General features: G+C 39.1%; 1 protein-coding gene across 3 annotated transcripts in view; it reads right to left on the bottom strand.

Moving 5' to 3' along the window:
- Positions 1-1,078: 1,078 nt before the first annotated feature.
- mop (myopic) overlaps positions 1,079-24,518 on the bottom strand; it is a 310,174-nt gene continuing 286,734 nt past the window's right edge. Inside the window, exon 18 of one of the 3 annotated variants that reach the window (XM_067151488.2) lies at positions 1,079-2,542. In XM_067151488.2, the coding sequence (XP_067007589.2) occupies positions 2,247-2,542 (296 nt within the window). In that variant the 3' untranslated portion in view covers positions 1,079-2,246. The remainder of the gene's footprint in view (positions 2,543-24,518) is intronic. The other 2 variants (XM_067151487.2, XM_067151489.2) reach the window with 2 other exon arrangements.

Below are 24,518 nucleotides of genomic sequence, written 5' to 3'. Positions count from 1 at the left end.
TATTGGGAATAATTTGGTAGCACCATGGCTGCTTTCATTTGTTGTAACACCTATAAAATATATTTTAACAAGTTCATTACAACATCCGCAAAATGAAGCCTATGTTCACTATTCATTAATTGTAAATATTCCACCAAATTACCTACTCCTGAAGGAGTAATTCAAAGCCTAGAATTACTAAAACACACAGAACCTTCAAGGAATAAGCAAAAAAAGAGTGTTGTGCTGCCACATCATAGTGGAAATCATTAGATTGTTTCAATATTTTAAACTTGCAAGAATTAAATTCAGCAGTTACTGCATGATTTATATATATTTATTAGTTTATGTATGTACTTATTCAAAGTAGCATGACACTTAGAGGAACAATTTTATTTTTACCAAGATCCTGGAATTTTGATCTGAAGAATGAATCATCTTCCGAGGTTGTAAGACGTACCGAACTCCTGCAATTGCATGTCCCTTATGAAATTACATCTATACCTCAGAAGTCAAGAGTTGTAACTCACAATTCTCATATTTTTCAGCAGAGGAGAAAATTTATATGCATGCTTCATTGTGTTCTTACTAGCATATACTTATCTTTTTACTTTAGCTAGTTTTTCTGAACCATTTTACTTCATTATTAACATACTACTTGCATTTTAAAATTGACATACAACTTTTTACCTCCCATCAGTTTCCTTTGTACGACCTATAATGAATGTGAGTAAACATGACAGGTACTACTGTATACCTTCACCTAGATTTCCTTCTAACAATTCCTATGATACCAGAACCTCAAATTCATAATAAATTAAACTGACCAGATGTCCTACATTATACGGGACAGTTCTGTATTTTGACTAAGTGTCCCTCTGTCCCACAAACATTTGTCAAAGTTCTGTATTTCTAGATTTAGATCTGTAGATATAATGTTTTAATTGTATTGTTTTAAATACTGTTCCTGCTTGAAGGGATATTGACAAATCTGTAGACTTATTACAGAACTATCTGGTAAATGATCATTGATGACAAAGTGTTTGACAAATGATAAAGTAGCAAAGTGGAACTCTATAAACACAAGAGTACAATATCGCTGGGTTTCCTCTGCACAAATACCATGTAAAAAGTAGGGTAATTTGTTGAGTTAATGTTGTGTTTACCTGGAATTAATGCTTCTCTAGAACAAGTATTTTTCTCAGGGAGTTACATGTGGATTATTGAAAAAAGTCACTTCCACACGAACATGCTCAGAGCAATACTCATAACCAAAAATCAGCCCTGAAGGGCCATGGACTACCAAGCGACCACTGCTCAGCCCGAAGGTATGCACATTACGAGGTGTCGTGTAGTCAGCATGATGAATCCTCTCGGCCATTATTCTTGGCTTTCTAGATGGGGGCCACCGTCTCACCGTCTGTGAGCAATAATTATAACCAAAACAAATTTGGTGTGTAATTGTGTTTAAGTGTTTCCAATGCTCAAAGAAAACCAGCCACTACTGAAGAGGAATTCACTCCCGAGGAAAATATGTCCACGAAAGGAGCAAAATTAGACTGAAAGTGTCTTGTATTTGTGTTCCAGAAATATGGTCAATTTATAAAAATAGAGTTACTAATTCCTGACTTCTGAGGTAATGCACTGTCACAAGAAAAGGTTCTTTATTTTATTGTATCTTGCATTTTCATTTTAAAAGGGATAGTGTAATAAAACCCAGCATTAAGGCATTGACAATAGTGAACAACCTTTATAGACCAGAGCAAGGCAATACTGTACAAAACTCCATTCCAATCATGTGAATACACAGACTTTCTCCCACACAACCATACATATGAATAAAATACACATCTGACTTCTAAAATGGACAAGGGACAAACAAATTAAAACATATATACATAAAAGCACAGAATATGGAAAATGTGAATGATCATATACCAGAATTTGATTTGATAAACAATGATGTACCCAATGATATCACATCACCTTTATACACAATATGATAATTATCACAAAATTCTACAGATGGAAACTTGTGTAGAATAATTTTTGACATGAAATGCTTTGTAACAATACTTAAGAGAAATTATTCTCAAATATAACTAATATCACTGTTGGCTAGTCTTGGAGTGGGGTTAATACAGTTCTTACAGTTCATTAATTTAATCCCCCCTGGAATAGGAAGATATGAATGAATGTCTGATGTCACATTCATAATAACCATACATTCCAACCCATTTCTTCATATCAAAATATAATTAACAGGCTCACAGTCTCTTCAAGGGCCAAAGGGGATCGAGCTGACTTAGTGGGTCATTAGAACCGTCTGAGGTGACTGCTAGCGTAGAATCACTACTTTTTACTGTGAAACTATCACGAGTATAGCGCTTGCGTGATTTTGATGATGTACCACTGGGGTTGAGGTTGAAACGAGCAGGGTCTACAAGCAGCAAAGTCGAGGAGTGAAGATGCGGGGAACTACGCCCTGAAGAACTACACGAGCTGCTGCAGTCTTTAGTTTGAGTTGGATCCACTTCTTCACACGGCTGGCTGCTTGTTGCGACTGCAATGCATGAATCATTGTCACACTCACAATTCTTATATTGATTAATAAAATGTTAGATAAGGACAAAACTTCTGATACAGTATATCAATAAACGGAAGTATGATTAGAATATTAGTAGTGCCATGCAAAAAACTGTGGAAATAAAAAAAGAAAAGTTTATTTTTATTTTTTAATTCTGAAGCAAAATCTTAGAAAAATAAAGTATTGGAGATACTTATTTCTGCTCATTAGCAGCTTCCTAGATTCAACAGCCTTCATTATATTAAATATTGAATATAAGTATATTTGCCCGAAGAGTCAATTGTACAGAAATATTGCGAACAAACTATTGAGGATAGGACCTTCATTTCTGGACAACTGTAAAGATAGATAATACTATATAGAATACAATAATAACCGTCATGATAATTCAGTTATTTATTATTACACTTGGGAAATTTATTAAATTTGACATCCTTCCCCACATTAAAAAAATATTTTGAAAGCCACTAAGTTTTCCTCTTCAAAGCAGGAGACTGAATGCATTTGTAAACATTGAATTCTACAAAAGTTAACTTATTTGTTCCATTTTAGAAACTTGCAGTTAACTTTATGCAACCCTACATGAACTTCAACTGACAGAAGATTGTAGGAGACAGTGCATGTCAGCAGAACATGAGCTGCGTTGCTGCCAGTTTGTTGAGGAACCAAGCGCTTCTTGCAGAAATTCAATCTCACCATAGTAATCACCAGAGCCCAGATTGTTATGAAAGTACATATTCTATTTCTTTATACATGGACACATGGAAACAGAAAATGTCTACAAATTGAAGCATGGTTGCTGCGTTTTGCAAATTTCATTTTACATATTTTTAAATATTTTAGCATGTGTTATATATTTTGGATAATCTTACATAAATCCTACATTCTGCCACATTTTCCTTTAATTATTTATTTTCTTTATTTCTTTTTCCTTTTCATTCATGCCTGACTTATTTTTTTTTCTTCCTTTAGAAATACTAATACGATTTAAATAAAGTTAAGATTATTAATGTACACTTATACAAGCTAATAAGCTAAGCTTTATCAAAGTTTCTGCAGATGGTGTGAGGTGGCATTCCTGCTTCTGTTTATTGTTGATATATCGCACAGTTTTTTGTACTGATGTGCTGTGCTGAGTTAGCATCATCAAGACTGTACGTGTGGTTCCAAAATAATTACTCTATTTAGTTTTCTCTGAGAAGTCATCACTACCAGTAAAGCTTTAAAAGTAACAGTGATTCTATAATGGCATCAATAGGTTCTTCATTCGCTGAAAAATTCAAACAATGGGTTGTGATAGATGAAGGGCTTATGACCAACAGTAAAATCATAGTCAAGTAAGTGAGAATACAATAGTCACAAGCGGAACAACATGTATGAAGTGCATTTTACAAAAATAATTCAGAGTGTCACTCGTCAAGAAAGCATAAGCCTACTCCCTGGAAAAAGTTGTTAAAGTACATGTGTTCTGTTATGGTAACTACAAATATACCATGGTACAAACTCGAAGAACCAGAATATAGTTCTTTCTTAGAGACATACTGTCAGCAACCAGTTCCAGACGAGTCTACACTGCCGAAGAACTAGCTTGATGTATTTTATCAAGAAAAAATGGAAAGAAAAAAAGAGCCAAATAAGAAATTCCTGCATATGGATCACTGTAGATGAGACTACAGACATAATGGGTCACTATACAGTAAATCATATTGTTGGAAAATTAGGCCCCGGTAGTTTTTATGTCACACCAATTCATCAAAGGTTTTCGGTGATGCAAGGATGGGAAAGTGATAGGACTGGGATGATAGAGACTATGGCTTCAGCATTTGCCTGGTGTGAAAATGAGAAACCACAGAAAACCATTTTCAGGGCTGTCAATAGTGGGATATGAACCCACCATCTCCTGAATGCAAGCTCACAGTTACGCAAGCCAAACCACACAACTAACTCGCTCAGCCCAAACCATTTCCGAATGCTTCGAATTCTCTAGAACATACAAATCACTCAATAGTAGCGTTGTTTTCAAATGGTGCAACATATATGTTGAAAGCTGCAAGTGCTCTCAAAGGGTTTTATCCAAACCTAGCACACTTGGCATGCTTTGCTCATGCTCTGCGGTGTGTGGATAAAGAAATTAGAACTTCTTTCCCTGCAGTTAGTACACTTATTTTATTTTTTTTAAAACACTTTTGTGAAAGTTCCTCAAAGAGATCAGTGCTTCAAAGAGCAGCTACCTAACCTTGCTCTGCCTCTGGAGCCAGTACTTACTAAGAGGTGATGTACTTTTGATACAAGCCAAGAAGTTCTACAATGAACATTTTGAATCTGTCAAATCTGTAGTAGAAATGCTCTCTCCATAGTCAGCCCGCTCAGTGCATTAAGCTCAAGCTGCTTTCAAGGAACATAAAACTGAGAGCTCTATTTCATATATTACAAGCTATTTTAGATGGCTTCCAGAGAAGCTTTTGGAATATTTATCTGGAATCTTCAGACTTTCCCTGCAGGAATCTGATATTATGGAAGGTGTGAAACAAAAACCATCTTTTGAAAAAGTGACAGAGTCAATTTTTCTTGAAAGTTACAGGCAGAAATTGTAAGAAACCCTGGCTATTTTACTTTCCTCACTATCCAGGATGTGTGTCCATGATAACTCGCCAGTAAACAGACTCTGCAGTATCTTCAACAGTGCCATTCAGAAAAATAATGGCTTTGACTTCAGTTTGCCATTGTAACTGAACTTCATCGCGCAATTGTATGAACTCCTAAAAATAGGGGAAATTGTAAGGTGAAGTTCTATAATATTATGCAACATAATGTATTGCTTCATTTATTTTATCATTTTACTTTGTCGTGTGTTGTTCCGCCGCATTAACATAAGGTTCTTTAGTCTTTAGAAAAAAACTTTCATATTATATATCAATATTATAGGAGATTAGATAAAATTGTAGAATATAGTTTAGATATAAGCTTCACCATGTTAATTGTAGCTTATCTGTTGTAGTTGCCACTGTAATTGGGACACTAAGTCCTGTAGTGTGAAATAAACAAACAAACAAACGAACAAATAAATAAATAAATAAGCAAGATCCTGAAGGGTGAACAGTTGGAGCCTTAGAAGGAAATATCTCCACAAAAAACTCAGATTTATTCAACTGCTGAAACAAAGTATAGATGTATTCAGATATATTTTCAATTTTGGAATAAAAAGCATTTTAATGATTATCTCAATAATATTGAGAACAACCTTCATGATTTACATATCACTAAAAAGCCTATATTAACTTATGTGTGAAAATACAACCTCATTCAGTTTTTTATCTCCAAGGATAACTGAACAATGAGTCTTGTAAGTTACAAAAACTGCTAATATATCATAATTTTAATGATATAAAGTTAAGAAAATATTTTTACATAATCTTAATTTTAATCTCTCTTAAAATTTTCAAAAAACCCATGGCCTCAGGTTCAAGAAGGCTTTTAAGTTTAAGTACTAGGGATCCTGGTTTAGCAGTGACAACTCCTCAATGGTTATCAAAGAGGATAGCAGTGGGGTTGAGATGAATGTGTTCACTCAGTCATCAAACTCAACATCAGTATCAGTGAACACTAAGATCAGAATCTACAACGTGATGATATGCCCATTAGTCCTGTGTCACCCTAAGACCTGGGGCTTGATGGAATGAGAGAAAAAGAGAAATCACTCATGTCTGAAAGATAAGTTGTGAAGAAATATATCTTCTGATGCAGCAACCAAGAATCCTGCAGAAAGAGAAGGGCAGAAGAACCCAGTGGGCAGGACATATAGTCCCGAAGAGAGAATAGAGAAGAAGGTACTCAGAGGTGTGTGTGTGTGTGTGTACGTGTGTGTGTACGTGTGTGTGTGTGAAGCACACAGGATGGTTGTCGTAGGACAGATATCCTAATTATGAAAAAACCTTTAATAATCATATTTAATATAACACAAAAATGTTATCCCTGGGCATATAATGGGTAGGTACCAGTGGAAAGGATTTGTTTTTAAAGACTTGTAACATAGCAAGGGACACACAGACTCCCAATATGGTGCCAAGAAACATCACCATTAGGTCTCTGGTGTGAAACATGTACTGTATATATTCTTTGTAGATTGTTTTGTAAGGAGAGCGATTATTTTTCTTAAAAAAAAAAATAATAAAAAAAAGGCAAAAAAAATTAGCACAGTGGTGTAGAAAAAGAGAGATTGACGAGAACAGGATAAGTTTTGTAGCGACAATAAAGTTGTTTAGACGTAAGTAAACGTGTTCTCATGTGATTTTTTTCTTTTGAACTCTCTACTCTACTCTCTGAGACCTGGGAGGCGCGCGCATAGTTCTTGACCTTGCAAGGAGCGTGCACATGTTCAACCTGGCATCAATAGCCAATCTGAATCTCAGCTGTTAACATGGTGAGACAGTTATCATTGCAACACCATATTTTCGTATGTAAAAGTTATTTTAAGTACGAGTCGGCTCGACGGATACGTGATGCATTTGTTCAGCAATTTCCTGTTGAAGTGCCTCCTTCAGAGCACAGATTCATGTAATTGTAAATAAATTTGAAACTACTGGCTCAGTGCTCAATAAAAAACATGCACACACACAATCTGTTTTAACAGAGGAAAAGCTAGACGACACTGGTGCGAATTTTGAACGGTCTCCAAATAAATCACTCACAAAATTAATACAACAAGTAGGGGTTTCACTTTCTTCTGCACACAGAGGTACAAAGCTGTTACACATCAAACCATACAGGTTTACACGGGCTCACTGTTAAAAACCTGCTGATCCAGCCACAAGAGTGAGATATTGTGAGTGGTATCTTGCATCATTGAATAATTGTTTATTCGACCCACAGCTTGCGTTCCTTTCGGATGAGACCTGGTTTCATCTTAATGGTCATGTGAACAGTCATAACTCTTACTATTGGTATGCAGATTTATGGTGTCCCTTGTTATGACACTTCCAGCATCTTTTATAAGGTAAGATTACATATAAGATTGTATACACTCTAAAGCAGGGCGGTTGCACGCGTCGTAAGTTGGGCTAAGGCAGCTGCTGTAGCGCAGTGTACACACACCGAGCGCGCTTGGTCTGGGTTCATAAGAGAGACCCTGTAGTTGTCTAGAACCAATCACAATCAGAAAGTTGTGGGTTCAGTTCCCACTGGTGTCTAGTAGGCCATTTTTTACTATATGTATTGAAAATGACCTAATAAGTACAAAGCGGTCATGAAAATGAAATATTCACTAGAATAAATGCATTTCCTACTCATTCAAAGCTGAACCAGTTATTATAATACAAATGCTTATCAATATCTAGAAACACAAATGTTAAATTCTCCCAGAACTCTTCAAACAACATTTTAAGATGAATAATGATATTTATTCTTTATATTACGTTTTTTTTTCGAAATCCATACAAAACTCCCTCCAGTTAGGATTATGCTATTTTTCTCAATCTTTTCTCAAACACTTCCTAAAATATTTTCAACACTATAGTTACTTTTGGTGTACTTTCAAATAGGAATTGAAACTCCCTTTCTCCAGTCATTTGAAATTCTCCTACCCATCCAGATTGACCCTGTATTGCCTGGGAGAATAAGGAGGTCCCTGAGGATTGGCAAAAAGGAATAATCATCCCAATTTTCAAGAAAGGTGATAAGAAAGTTTTGAAGAACTACAGGGAAATTACTCTAATATCCCATGTTGCTAAGATAAAGGAAAGGATACTGGAAAGTAGAATAAGGTTGAGGGTTGAGAATCAGATACAGGAAAATCAGTTTGGTTTCAGAAGTGGAAGGTCAACAATAGAGCCCATTTTCATTATGAGACAACTAATGGAAAAGCATTGGGAGTACGGGAATGATATGGTGATGACATTCATTGATACTGAAAAGGCATATGACAGTGTCCCCAGGACGAAAGTTTGGGACAGTCTGGTGCAAAAAGGAATTGGACAGGGATTAATAAAAATGATCCTGGCATTGTATAAGGAATGTTGTAGTTGCGTGCAAACACAAGTTGGCAAGACAAGTTGGTTCAAAATAACTAGTGGGCTGAGACAGGGAAGTGTTCTATCACCAATCCTGTTTACAATAGTAATGGATGACATCATGAGAACAGCAAACGCAGCATAGGGAGGAAGAGAAATGAACATGATGTTACTTGCAGATGATATTGTGATCTGGGGAGAAGACGACAGGAAGGTTCAAGAACAGTTGAATGTGGTGAATGGGAAGATTGAAAAATGTGGATTGAAAATAAGCGTAGAAAAGAGTAAAACTCTTGTTATGACTAGAGGGGAGAAAGAAGGGAAAGGTCAGATTAGACTTGCAGACAAGCCCCTGGAAGTAGTGTAAACGTTTAAATACCTGGGGAGTGAATTAATGGAGAATGCTCGACTGGATGCTGAGATTAGTAAAAGGATTCAAGCTGGTAGTTGTTTCTATCATAGTGTAAGAAACATGTTATGGGACAAAGATGTGCCAACGGAAGCAAAGGATACTATGTACAAGATGTATTACGTACCCATAACAATTTACAGAGCAGAAACTTGGACAATGACAAAGAAGGATGAGAGTCGAATACAGGCAGCCGAAATGAAGTTCTTGAGGAGTATGATACAGAAGAGTAGAGGAGACAAAACAAGGAATGAGAAAATCTGGGAAGAAATTGGAGTGGAAAAAAATGGATAGAATAGAGAAGAGCTGACTAAGATGGTTTGGGCACATAAAGTGAGTGAGTGACGAAAGAATGCCAAAAAAAGGTGATGGAAATGCAAATCCAAGGAAGGAGAGGCCGTGGACGACCACGATTGAGATGGAAGGATACCATCCAATGCAGCATTATAGAAAGAAACCTGGACTGGGACACAGTGTTGGAGGAGGAGTGGTGGAAAGATCGAAGAAAGTGGAGAGGAACCATATTTGCCCCTACCCGGCTACAGCTGGATAAAGGGAAATGATGATGATGAATGATGATGATGATTGCCAATGTATTCCTTATGCACCAGCAGCTTGAACCATCAGTTCATCAAACCCTATTCATCATCCTTTGTACATACTGATAAGGGTTATTTCTACCTCATTAGGTGGCAAAGGAATATACGTTACAAATTGACTTAAATTTTTATCTTTCTCACTAAAGCAGAAATATAATTTAGAACAAGGACTATGAAGTTAATACATTATCAAATAAAAGCCAGGAGTTCATCTGTTACACAATATAGTCAATATAAATAATGGAAAAGATCAAACAAGAATCCAAACATTTTGAGCAAAGAAAAGGACTTTTTCTTTTGGTAATTATTAATGTGGACTAACAGCAATGTTTTGCCCACTTGGTTGCCATGATCATTCAAGTGTCAAGTCTATATAGTCTGACAATGTTGTTAGGCAGTTTGAATCCTGCTGGCTGAAAAAATGTTCATCAGAATGTTGACTGGCAGTGTACGAGAAGTGTGGTATACAAATTCAAATTACTGGATTGCATGCTAGAAGCCTGGATTCAATTCCAACCCCTCTGCAGTGTTCATACGTAGTGAGAGCACATGACACTTGATGGTAATTTGTCTGTCAGATGAAAATATAAAGACTTGAAAAGACCCCTTGGTGGCTGTATGCTGCCACTGGGTTTCACCCTATCTATCCCTTACTACTATAATGTATCACATCATTCATTTCATGTCATTACCTCCTAATGAGGCTGACGCCAAGAAGACCATCCAGTCTTAAAAACTCACAACAAAGATCCAACTCACTTCGTACCCAATTCCGTAGAGAAATGGGACAAGGGTTGGACACACAATAATTCATAGTCAACACGAAGAGAGAAGCAATAATAAACAACAAATAAGTTAGTACGAAACCACCTGATGGAAGAAAGATTAAAACAGGTTGCCAGGAACTAAAATATTTCACATTTTAAAAATATTATTGTGAAGTATTTATTATTTTAATTCTTAGCAATTTTAATCAGACATGCTGACAGGAATAATTATGCCAAGAGATAAACAATTTCAAATAAAACAAACTTAACCAATTATTATCAAATTTTCTTGTATTATAAACTTAAATTGTTGGTCATACTGGTTAGTAATCGAACAATTAGATAGAAATATATAACAAAGCGAAGCTTAAGATCATGGCACTACAACCTTGCACATATTTATCACCCCATGCAGACATGCAAACTATATTTCACACCAAAAAGCATGTTTATTAATTGGAATAAAAGCCAAGTAACTATATTCTGAGCTAGAGAATAGAAGCATAGTCTATATGTCCTGAAACGCCTAGTATATCATGGCATATGGTGAGAAGTAAGTACATGAAGCAGCACTGGGCTCATGTCCCTTCTTCAGGCCCATAAAATCCCTAGCACTACACAGAAGTAATATAATTTTGTGATATTGTATACCAATGTATACCTGCATACACAATTCATAAACTCTTGGATGTACATTGCCTCTTCTGAAGAGTAGGACCTAAATATTTAGAAATATCTGGTATGATAGGCTCCATGCTTGCAATAGCCATTCGTGATAAAATGTTCTCCAATATAAACTTGTTCTACATATTGAACAGAATCCATTCAAGACATGTTATGCAAAAACTCTTTCTTCTGAAGTCAGTCAATTCTTTTGTACAGATTCCTGTAGCTTATATCTGTGGCTTGATTCTAAAAGGGCCAATGTCAAAAAACCTGTTTTTGAGCTCTGAGCATTTGAAGTTTTGCTTATAGTTTTCCAATTATTGTTTTCAACAACTAACTTTAAATAACTTTATACTTTCTTTGTGGAAGTCACCTTATCAAACGCTAATTTTTTCTATCGTATTCTTTAAAAATTGCCAGTCTCTAATCTTTATTGGTAATCTAACATTATTGGCAAGGGCTTATTTAATGAAACGTTAACTGTTCGTTTAGTACTTAACAGAGACATTGGCCCTTTTAACATGTTGCAAGCCAGGATAAAACGCGTTTGTATCAGTTAATATCTCAGTTTCGATAAAAAATATTGGCCCTTTTAGAACCAAGTCACAGATATTAGCTTTGACTGTTTGGTGTTGCCAAACATTTGCATGACAATACATTGCATACGCATCTGGAGCTTTTCAAATTCTCAGCCTGGTTATGTACTTCTCAATCTGCTTCATTACCCATTAAACTGAAGAATGCAGTTTGCAATAGACTGATTTAATTTCCAGTTCAGAATCTTTCAGCAAATTTGAGATCATATTAACTATGTTAGCAAATATTATTTTCATGAACTCAAATTCAAAATGATCCACTGATAATGAATGGGTGAATTCATTAATTAATAACAGACAGTTTTTGAGTGAAGCATTACAGAAACATGTTTAACTTATGTTCAATATACAAATACAAAACATTGAAGGCAGGAATATAAGGAGGAGGAACAGGAATGTATGAACTGTACTACATAGTTCTTTCCAATTAGGTAAATGATACAGATATGCCCGCCTCCGTAGCGTAACGGTTAGTGTTATTAGCTGCCGTCCTCGGGGGCCCGGGTTCGATTCCCGGTACTGCCAGAAATTTAAGAATGGCAGGAGGGCTGGTATGTGGTTGAAATGGTACACACTGCTCACCTCCAATGGGGGTGTGCCTGAAAAGAGCTGCACCACCTCGAGATGAGGACACGAGTTTGCATTTGCATACAGATATCTCTGCATAATTTTATACCAGTGAGTGTGATCAGGAAATTCAAGTCTTTCAACCCATTAAAAACCTATGTCAAGTAGCTTGTACTGAAATGACATTAATCAAAGATGCTGTGAACTCTTGCTCTGAGGTCTGTATAGTTACCAAACCAAACCAAACCAAACCAAACCAAACCCCACGGCACTTAACGCCCTTGAAAGGGCTCTGGCCTGCCCAGCGACCACTGTTCAGCCCGAAGGCCTGCAGATTACGAGGGGCAGTGTGGTCAGTATGATGCATCCTCTCAGCCGTTATTCTGGGCTTTCGAGACCGGGGCCGCCATCTCACCGTCGGACAGCTCCTCAATTCTAATTACATAAGCTGAGTGGACCTCGAACCAGCCCTCAGGTCGAGAGAAAATCCCTGACTTGGCCGGGAATCAAACCTGGGGCCTCCGGGTGAGAGGCAGGCATGCTACCCCTACATCACAAGGCCAGCTCTGTATAGTTAAAGTACCAATATACTAAACAAAACAAAATATTCAAAAACAACTACTATAACTACAAGCAAGCATATAAATCACTAATGGAGAAAGATTATTATATGAGAATGTATTTCATAAATTAAAATGAACATATCCTTGAACAAAGGGCAATACTGTCAGGCCACAAAAGGAGTTTTTTCTCCCTCTAAAAAACAAAATGATTAATATTTTATCTCTTACTTTAGGGGTAGATTGTGTGTGGGTATACAGGCTGTCCTCTAAACAAAAACTGATATTTACCCTTAGGCTGATTCAGGAGTCAAGACAATTTTGTTATCTCCCAAAACTGCACCAATACTAAAATCTAATACGGTGAGATGGGGGCCCCGGTCTTGAAAGCCCAGAATAACGGCCGAGAGGATACGTCATACTGACCACACTGCCCCTCGTAATCTGCAGGCCTTCGGGCTGAACAGTGGTCGCTGGGCAGGCCAGAGCCCTTTCAAGGGCATTAAGTGTCGTGGGGTTTGGTTTGGTTTGGTTTGGTTTGGTAACTATACAGACCTCAGAGCAAGAGTTCACAGCATCTTTGATTAATGTCATTTCAGTACAAGCTACTTGACGTAGGTTTTTAATGGGTTGAAAGACTAGAATTTCCTGATCACACTCACTGGCATAAAATTATGCAGAGATATCTGTATGCAAATGCAAACTCGTGTCCTCATCTCGAGGTGGTGCAGCTCTTTTCAGGCACACCCCCATTGGAGGTGAGCTGCGTATACCATTTCAACCACATACCAGCCCTCCTGCCATTCTTAAATTTCTGGCAGTACCAGGAACATGAACATGTGATATCTACTCCGTAATGGTGCCACTAGATTGGATCTGAGTGGAACAGTTTGGAAGTGATTATGTTCTTAATGTCAGTCATACCGAGCTCGATGGCTGCAGTAGCTTAAGTGCGGCCAGTATCCAGTATTCGGGAGGTAGTGGGTTCAAACCCCACTGTCGGCAGCCCTGAAGATGGTTTTCCATGGTTTCCCATTTTTACACCACGTAAAAGCTGGGGCTGTACTTTAAGGTCACGGTCGCTTCCTTCCCAGCCCTAGCCCTTTCCTGCCCCAAGCCATAAGACCTATCTGTGTCAGTGCGACGTAAAGCCAAAAAAAAGTCAGTCACTTGGCAATAGCGGTATGTACAGGGAGTAACGAAAGTTGAACAGCCCTTATACAGGTATGTTAAGATAGCCATTCTTTATGGCTGAATGCAAAGAAGTATCATTCAGAATTTTGTGAAGCATTAGGTATTCATGTTCTACCTTACTGTACTGTGGCAAGGAAGGCAGAGGCCTTCAACCGAGGAAAAGAATCGATTGCCGATGTTCCTTGCAGTGAACACTGTGTGTCAACTCATAACGACATATTCATGGCTGTGACTCTGCAAATAACCTCAGCCTTTGTGGGTGGGGTTAACTTTCAATCAAGATGTATTGGTGACTATGACTCTGCAAAGCAGTAATGAGGGAAACCTGACCCCTTCAGAGCGCATTCCCAGACCTCATCCCTGCTGGGATGATCTTTGGATCCACGGACCAACAGGTAGCCCATTTCCTGGGGGCTTTAACATGCTGGGACACCCTAACATAGGGTCATGCGTGAAGACCTCAATGGAAACCATGGTGGAGCAGGAGTCCTGCGGTATAGTGTAGGAGGCAGAAGGCAACCCAGTACTTGGGTTAATAAAGATATCTGCACCAACTAGTGGCAAATATATAGGTATTGTCTGTACCCCAGGTTAGGGACAGCTGAATAGAAACCAGAGAAGGCAACAGGAAACCAGTCTTGATATATTTTCCCCAGGATATCATTATAGACACAGTTAACAGAGCAGAGGCCCATAGTCTTGGACAGCCCATAAGTGGGCAGGGGGTGCTGAGAATCTCCCAATTCAATGAATCTAAAATGAGATTAGCAATGTGAAATGTGAGGAGTTTGTTCAGGGCTGGTAAACTTGACAATACAATTAAAAAAATTATGAGGTTTAAAGATTGATGTTCTTGGAATAAGTGAATTAAGATGGCCAGGCAGAGATATATGCAAAAGAGAAAATGAGAATTTGTATTACTCTGGCAGTCGTGAAACTGATAAATATCACTGTAATGGCATAGCAATATTTGTGAAGTCAGAAACTGTGTAACATGTCAAAAATTTTGTTCCAGTATCAGACCAACTTATGCTCTTAACTACAGGGTCACCCTTTTCAGGTCAACATAATACAAGTATATGCTTCCATAGCAGACACAAAATATGAGATGGAAAACTCCTACAAAGACTTGCAAAACATCCTGAAAGCAATGAAAAGTGATAATGTAACAATAATAATGGGAAATTTCAATGCAAAGATCAGAAAAGGACATTGTGGAGATTTGGTGGGAAAATGGGGACTTGGCAAATCCAATGATTGTGGAGACAGGTTGTATCAGTTTCGTCACGAAAAAGAAATTGTCATCATACCAACTTCCAAACCATGACTATACCCTTGGATTTCAGCAGCTAATGAGCATGACATTCCAAAATGAAATCAGAGTGATTACATCCTCATCAACAAGAGATTTAGGGAGTTTATTAGAAGAGTTTGTACATATACAGGGGCAGATGTAGGTTCTGATCATAACCCACTAGTTGCTGACGCACATATGAGATTAAAAGTTTTGCATAAAAGCAAACATTCAAGCAGAATAGATTAAAAAAATTAAACAACTACTCATGAACTCAAAGAAGAACTACAGCAACTAGTATCGAACAATGAAGAGGTAGAGAATCAAGGGAAGGAAATTAAAACCACTCTTGACAGAGTAATAGAAAAACACCTTCAGCGAGACAATAAAACCAACAAGAAGAAATGGATGAGAGAACACACACTGAGAAAGAACACACTAGTGTTAAATCGAACAAGGATCAAAATCAGCCGATTCATACTCAAATTAGAAATTAGAAAAGCTCAACAGAACTGGATGAGTGAAGAATGTAAAACTATAGAGAATCTCAAAGAAAAGCACGATGCCTTTAACCCTTTCACTCCGGTTGACTGCTGTAGCAGTCAGGAGGGAGCTGTGCTGCGCACCCGGTGGCCTGCTGTAGCAGTCGTGCTGGAGCCGTGCCTCATAGCCGGTCGACTGCTGTTGAAGTTACATGTCTTTCAGCTGTTTTCCGTTTCACTACGATAGACTGCTGTGGAAATTCGGCCTCAGAGATCTCTCGTGGCTGTCTTGGGAGTCTATAGTTAGGTCTGTGATCATCAGATGACAGGAGTAACCAGTTCAAAGACAAAAGCAATGTGTCCAGTACGCTACTCACTTCACACCTAGTTGCTCCCCTGTGCTAATGTGCTTGTGCTTCTTGACTTACGCTTTCAATCACTTTGAAATTGTGAAAGGCCTGATGACGGAAGAAAAATATACTGCAGAGGAAGATCTTGCCCTCATATTGCGTTGTCACTTTGAAGAAGATGACGATGATAGAGATTTATCATCTGATTCTGGTGATGGAACGACTTCAATCACACCCACTTCAGGCATGTTTACTACTCCAGTTACCGCTTCGTCTAAAAGGTCGGCCTACTTTGATGATTCGTCTGAAAATGAAGATAGTAAGGATGAAGATCAGGTGCCTGAACCACCAAGTAGAAAACTAAATTTGGAAAACGAGGACCTGAATCCGAAGAAATAAGTTTGACGCAACTAATTCTGGATTGAAAAGTTTAATGGACAATGCTAGCACATTAAGTTTATTTCAGCTGTTTATAACACTCGTATCATAACTCTTCTGCGCTAGGAGGATGAAAAGTGCTAGAAATGTAGTCATAAGCATTTCACCGAATATGCATTAAAAATAAAAATACTTTTAAACCCTGTCTGTCCTCTCCTCACGTCACAAACAGACTTCGGACTGGAGTAAAACTCTTTCAAGATTAAAATTATTGTGTCCACCTATTCAATACAAATATATTTTTTTTTAGTGATAAAATTCTACATGAATTATAAACACCTGTTAGGGACATGTTTCGCCCTGGTTATGGGCATCTTCAGCCTAATACTAATCTTAAGGTCAAGAATTAAAACTAAAAACATTGGAACTTAATAGTAAACTTAACTTAATACTAAATACAATGGTCTTATGCTTTTTACATAGTTTACCATATGTACAATATGTACATAAACTTTGCCAGAATTTATGAACAATGAATTAATTTATTTTATAATGACTAGACATCTAAAGTGTAGATTGGACTGATCACAGTGTGAATTGGGGTTTCTCCAATTGTATTGACTAAAGATTTATCACAGCGTGAGTTGGGGTTTCTTCAACAGTTATGGTCACCTAAGTCGTGAGAACTGTTATAAAACCAGAACCTTGGTTAAAGTCAATCATGTTGGGTTTGAATATGTTTGAATATTCCTTTAGAAAGAAGCATTGTTTATGTTTTAAGATTGAAGCATGTATGTTGGAAACATATTGTTGATATCATTCATTAGTGCTCTTCGGATAAAAATTTGGATTATTAAGTCATTCTTGCTGATTAACTTTCCCATTGGGAGGAATATGAGTTGTCTGTAACTGGATAAGAGAGAGAGAGAGAGAGAGAGAGAGAGAGAGAGAGAGAGAGAGAGAAAGGGGAATTAGAATGATGAATGTAGAGCCCAATATGATAATAACGGTAAAGTGTTTATCCCATGAAAGTGAACGAACTTACTTGTCTTGTCGACGTTAGCTGGGCTCACTTGTTCCGGTTGTGTCTGAACGACTAAGCTTGCTACTCCTAGTGTAGTATTGATGCTGTAACGGAGGGGTGGAGTGTGGAGGGGAAGGGGGATTCAAATTGTGTGTCCGTGCCGATGCTTGAGAGGTGTTACTCGAATTGGATTGGGCGGGCCCAGCATTAGATGTGGCTACTGGAGCGCATGCGTGCTGCGATTTAAACATACTGGGAACTTCATTCCAATTTACGGCCTGGATTAACCTCGGAGATGTCTCATATAACGGATTTTTGTTGTCAATGACATCGTTAAGATTATTATTTTTATTATAAGTTTGTTCCAAATAAATGTACAAGTTTTCTGTTTCATTCAATAATTTCCCTTTACCTAGGCTTTTAACGATCATCAAATCTTTCTGTATTGAGGTGAATTTATGGCCTGTTTCACTCATATGCTGGCTCATGGCCGAATACTTGTTATGCCTGGAAGCACTGTAATGTACCAGATACCTTGTGTAAAAGCTCCTCCCAGTTTGACCAAAATACGTGAACTCACATTGGGCACATTTTAGCCTAAAAACATCAGATCCTGAGTAAACGTTGTTATTATTATTGACTCTATTGTGGTTGAGGAATATGTTCTGATTATTATTTATTGTCCTGAAGGCTATGTTGACGCTGTGTTTTTTAAAAACATTATTGATCTGATGGATAGCCGGGCTGTTGTATGTAAATGTGGAGTAGCTGTTTTTCTTTGATTTTTCTGGGACTAGGTTGGAAGATAGACTAATTTTGATCTTATTAATTAACCATTGAACCGAGCTAACTGTCTTATGTAATTCAGCTCTGTTTCCAAACTTTCTGGCAAAAGAGGAATTTTTAGTGCCCTATGTATTAGACTATGATAGGCAGCTAGTTTTTGGGTCTTAGGATGTAAGGACGAAGCTTTTTTTTTTTTTTTTTGCTAGTTGCTTTACGTCGCACCGACTCAGATAGGTCTTATGGCGACGATGGGACAGGATAGGGCTAGGAGTGGGAAGGAATCGGCCGTGGCCTTAATTAAGGCACAGCCCCAGCATTTGCCTGGTGTGAAAATGGGAAACCACGGAAAACCATTTTCAGGGCTGCCGACAGTGGGGTTCGAACCTACTATCTCCCGAATACTGGATACTGACCGCAATTAAGCGACTGCAGCTATCGAGCTCGGTGGACGAAGCTTTAATAGTTATGGGTGAATGAGTAGGTTTCCTAAAAATTTGAAATTCAAAAGTGTTATTCAAGCGTGTAATTGTTAAATCTAATTTTTTTTTAGTTACTTGTAATTCGGACTGGAGGGCGGAGCGAAAAAAGCATTCTGCTCGTGTCCACAGGGTCACGCCACCATACTCACTATGCTGGAGTGATGGTGGTGGTGATTATTGTTTTAAGAGGAAGTAAACGCTGGAGTGAAAGGGTTAATATGCATAAAGTCATTAAAGAAGTAATTGGAACCTTCACATGGAAGATACCGCTTGTTTTAGAAGATAACAGAGTTAAACTTTTTTTTTTTTTTTTTGCTTTACGTCGCACCGACACAGATAGATCTTATGGCGACGATGGGACAAGAAATGGCTAGGAATGGGAAGGAAGCGGCCGTGGCCTTAATTAAGGTACAGCCCCAGCATTTGCCTGGTGTGAAAATGGGAAACCACGGAAAACCATTTTCAGGGCTGCCGATAGTGGGGTTTGAACCTACTATCTCCCGAATACTGGATACTGGCCACACTTAAGCGACTGCAGCTATTGAGCTCGGTCCTTGAGAGTCTCTGTTAGGTGCAGCGAGAATATTCAATCTGTAGGTACATTGCAAATATTCCGGTACAAACCACCTGAGCTTTAAAAAAAAAAAAATGAAGCTGGCCGTGAACAGTGAGGAAGTCAGTGTTGAAGTCTGAGTTTGACTCTGTGTGTTGGGGTTCGGTGGCTGGGCTGAGGGTGACAACAGTGTTGGTTGCTGCTAGTGTCCCACTTTAGTATGAGCGAGGTGGAGTTGTTGCTGCATCGAAGTCTGAAGTTAGTAGCTGGACTGTTATATAACTATTAAAAACTACCTGGATTGGGACGGCTGTTGGCTGCCGTCAGTGTCCCATTGGAGTCAGTATATTGTCTTCTACAGAACGGAATACTGTGTGTTCTGCCTTAGAGTACTGTGTATGTGTGTACTTTTGCGGACTGTGGACAATCGTAGAGTCACCGATTGGAGCAGTTATCGCTAGTGTAATCGGAACAGTGTTGATGGTCGTCGCTGTGAGGATTATTGTCCTGCTGTTTAACACCAATGAGCTGTTGTTTAGTTGTTCACTGTGACTGTGTGAATTACTGGAATTTGTCTGGAGTCGAACCTAAGAACAATCATCATGTGCTGTGCGGCAAGTAGCCCTGTGTTCAAACCTAGCTGTTTACATGCACCTACGGTGTAGGGGGACTCGACTTGTGAATGCAAGTGACAAGGCCTGTCAATAAAGATTGCCATCTCCCAGGTAATGTCAACATGCTGGACTGCCTGCTGTGTGAAAAGAACAGACTTCTAAAAAAAAGAGAGAGAGAGAGAGAGAGAGAGAGAGAGAGACAGACAGACAGACAGACAGACAGACACAGAGAGAGAGAGAGAGAGAGTGAGTGAGAGAGAGAGTGTGTGTGTCAAAAAAGTGGGGAAAATACACTGACTGACAGAGCAAATGCAACACCAAGAAGGAGTGGTCAGAACTTTATGCCAATTGCAGGGTAGACTGACGTCACTGAGGTATGCTCATGATGTGAAATGCGCCGCTGTGCTGCGCACGTAGTGAACGATGAATGGGACATGGCGTTGGCGAATGGCCCACTTCGTACCGTGATTTCTCAGCCGACAGTCATTGTAGAACGTGTTGTCGTGTGCCACAGGACACGTGTATAGCTAAGAATGCCAGGCCGCCGTCAACGGAGGCATTTCCAGCAAACAGACGACTTTACGAGGGGTATGGTGATCGGGCTGAGAAGGGCAGGTTGGTCGCTTCGTCAAATCGCAGCCGATACCCATAGGGATGTGTCCACGGTGCAGCGCCTGTGGAGAAGATGGTTGGTGCAGGGACATGTGGCACGTGCGAGGGGTCCAGGCGCAGCCCGAGTGACGTCAGCACGCGAGGATCGGCGCATCCGCCGCCAAGCGGTGGCAGCCCCGCACGCCACATCAACCGCCATTCTTCAGCATGTGCAAGACACCCTGGCTGTTCCAATATCGACCAGAACAATTTCCCGTCGATTGGTTGAAGGAGGCCTGCACTCCCGGCGTCCGCTCAGAAGACTACCATTGACTCCACAGCATAGACGTGCACGCCTGGCATGGTGCCGGGCTAGAGCGACTTGAATGAGGGAATGGCGGAACGTCGTGTTCTCCGATGAGTCACGCTTCTGTTCTGTCAGTGATAGTCACCGCAGACGAGTGTGGCGTCGGCGTGGAGAAAGGTCAAATCCGGCAGTAACTGTGGAGCGCCCTACCGCTAGACAACGCGGCATCATGGTTTGGGGCGCTATTGCGTATGATTCCACGTCACCTCTAGTGCGTATTCAAGGCACGTTAAATGCCCACCGCTACGTGCAGCATGTGCTGCGGCCGGTGGCACTCCTGTACCTTCAGGGGCTGCCCAATGCTCTGTTTCAGCAGGATAATGCCCGCCCACACACTGCTCGCATCTCCCAACAGGCTCTACGAGGTGTACAGATGCTTCCGTGGCCAGCGTACTCTCCGGATCTCTCACCAATCGAACACGTGTGGGATCTCATTGGACGCCATTTGCAAACTCTGCCCCAGCCTCGTACGGACGACCAACTGTGGCAAATGGTTGACAGAGAATGGAGAACCATCCCTCAGGACACCATCCGCACTCTTATTGACTCTGTACCTCGACGTGTTTCTGCGTGCATCGCCGCTCGCGGTGGTCCTACATCCTACTGAGTCGATGCCGTGCGCATTGTGTAACCTGCATATCAGTTTGAAATAAACATCAATTATTCGTCCGTGCCGTCTCTGTTTTTTTCCCCAACTTTCATCCCTTTCGAACCACTCCTTCTTGGTGTTGCATTTGCTCTGTCAGTTAGTGTATATTGCAGACCTCTTCTTTTTTTTTTTTTTAACCAAACATCAGTAGATAGCAATCATGTATACACACATGGGCCAATAATTTTGACATCAGAAGTAATGCATGCCATAAATCAATTAAAAGATGGAAAAGCTTTGGGCCATGATGAGATTTCAGCTGAAGTTATCAAACTTATGAGTGAAGAAAAAATGTATAAGATAGTGGACCCCTCTAACATACATAACCCTGGAGAAATACCTAAGACTGGCTATTATCTACTTCCATTCCCCTGCCAAAACATTCAACTTTTAAAAAATGCAGTGAATATAGTCTTACAAGCCTTATGAGTCATTTACTGAAATTTTTCCCAAGAATTATACGTGCAAGAATAAGAAAGAAATGTGAAGACCAGATAGAAGCTACCCAGTTTGGATTTTGATACGATTATAGAACTTGTGAGGCTCTCTGTGGATTAAAAACTTCAAGAATGCTGGGATCGACATAGAATATGAAAAGGCATTTGAAAGAGTAAAACACTAGCTAGATGCCTTACGTCGCACCGAGACAGATAGGTCTTACGGCGACGATGGGACAGGGAAGGGCTAGGAGTGGGAAGGAGGCGGCCGTGGCCTTAATTAAGGTACAGCCCCAGCATTTGCCTGGTGAGAAAATGGGAAACCATGGAAAACCATTTTCAGGGCCACCGACAGTGGGGTTCAAACGTACTATCTCCCAAATACTCGATACTGGCCGCACTTAAGCGACTGCAGCTATCTAGCTCGGTAAGAGTAAAACATGATGAGCTCATCAGAATACTTCAACAAACTGGAACTGACAGTAAAAATATAAGAATCATCAAAAACTTCTACTAGCATCAGAAAGCTGAGGTGAAGATTGAAGAAGATTGATGATCAGATTCTATAGAAATTAGGTAAGGGGTTTGACAATGCTGTGTTTTGTCCCCATTATTATTCATCATCTACTTGGGAGCTGTATTTAAGGCAGTAGCAGATACAGAAGGCCAATGGAGAACTAATATGCATGCTCAGATATGCAGATGACACAGTACTTCTTGCCAGTAGTACTGAAAGCCTAAAACCATACTTCGACAAGCTTAATACAGTACGGGAAGGAATGGATCTCACAATCAATACAAAGAAAACAAAACTGTTTCCAGTCGAGGAAGAGATAAAGCTATTCTGAAACTGAACGGTCAAGAAATCCAACAAGCTGAAAATTTAAACACCTTGGTTGTTGGATATCAGATGGTTTAAACCCAGATCTTGAAATTAAGGCCTATATAGAAATGGCAAAATTAGTGTTCAAGAAAATTATGGCTTTACTGTGTGATGATGCCTTAAATTTAAAACTGAGACAGTGCATGGTTTATGTATTCTATTTAATAATAATAATAATAATAATAATAATAATAATAATAATAATAATAATAATAAGCTTGTTTAAAGGGGCCGAACATCTAAGGTAATCGGCCCAAAAGAAGAAGAAGAAGAAGAAGAAGAAGAAGAAGAAGAAGAAGAAGAAGAAGAAGAAGAAGAAGAAGAAGAAGATGGCTGTGATCGAATAGTGGTTAATGGAGGACACACACACTGGACTGTGATGGAATTACGCTAGCATACAGCTATTCCTGCTGTGTCCGTGCATCAAATTATACAGCAGGATATAAATGTATAAAAGACTGCTGTCAAGTGTGTACCACATTGCTTAACTGCAGCAGAAAAATTGACTTATGAGACATGTTGCATCCATCACCAGAGATTTTGCTGTAAAGGAAACGAGATTCTGAATCATATCATTGCATTTATTAAAACATGAGCACAAGCATGTGAACATGAACTTAAATAACAGTCATTCTGGATCACCATGACAACACAAGGTTCGACAAAATCTATCACTCATGAAGCTGATCATCATTTTGGCATATGACAGTCAAGATGCTCTGGTATGAAGTCCAGTTTGTGCAGACCACACTGGAACCACACTGTGTTATATGTCACTTTTATAGCACCATCATCATACAGTACAGGAGAAACCTCTGGAACTGTTCGGCAATGCAATAATCATACATCATTAAGCTAACCTTGTAAAGCAAAAACTGTTAGATGTTACAATGTAGAGGACAGGAGGTCTAGATAAACCATCTCAATTCCCCTAACCTTGATTTATGTGCCTGCAATCACAAAATGAAGAGGCTATTGAGAGGGAAATCCTTTGTTAACATGCAAAACATCGTCAATGCAGTTCAGTGTGAGGTAGCACAAATTAACAAGTCTCATTCTTCATCTTTTCAATGGCAACAAACCATGGTCAATCTGAGATTTTGAAGGATGTTAAACAGCGAAACATGTCCCTACAGTTTTAATTCTTTTTAAAATTCTTTTTATGTATTGAAAAGGTGGAACAAATAAACTTTCATATTTATATGACTTTATTCTACATTTCAATACAGACCAAAATATGAGAATCATAACATGTAAAGTTAAACAGGTTGTACATGAATGAAACAATGATCTCAACCATCCTATTTGTTTCCTCTAACCTCTCAGAGGTTCCTGCATTAGAGTCCTATCCAGTATCAACATTAAGAAGTATATACTGCACACTTTCACGTATATAAATTATATTTCCAGAGTTGTCAGACTTTCAGGAGATAAAAGACAGTTGCCATGACTTATCTTATAAATCAACCCCTGTACAATATTTTGTAATGGGAATTTTTTTCTTGCTAGTGGCTTTACGTAACACCGACACAGATAAGTCTTATGGCAACGATGGGATAGGAAAGACCTAGGAGTTGGAAGGAAGCAACCATGGCCTTAATTAAGGTACAACCCCAGCATTTTCCTGGTGTGAAAATGGGAAACCACAGAAAACCATCTTCAGGGTCACCAACAATGGAATTCGAACCCACTATCTCCCAGA

Source organism: Anabrus simplex, chromosome 7 (assembly GCF_040414725.1).
Source record: "Anabrus simplex isolate iqAnaSimp1 chromosome 7, ASM4041472v1, whole genome shotgun sequence".
Classification (NCBI taxonomy): domain Eukaryota; kingdom Metazoa; phylum Arthropoda; class Insecta; order Orthoptera; family Tettigoniidae; genus Anabrus; species Anabrus simplex.
Note: the sequence above shows the minus strand (reverse complement) of the source record. Positions and strands in the feature narration are given on the sequence as shown.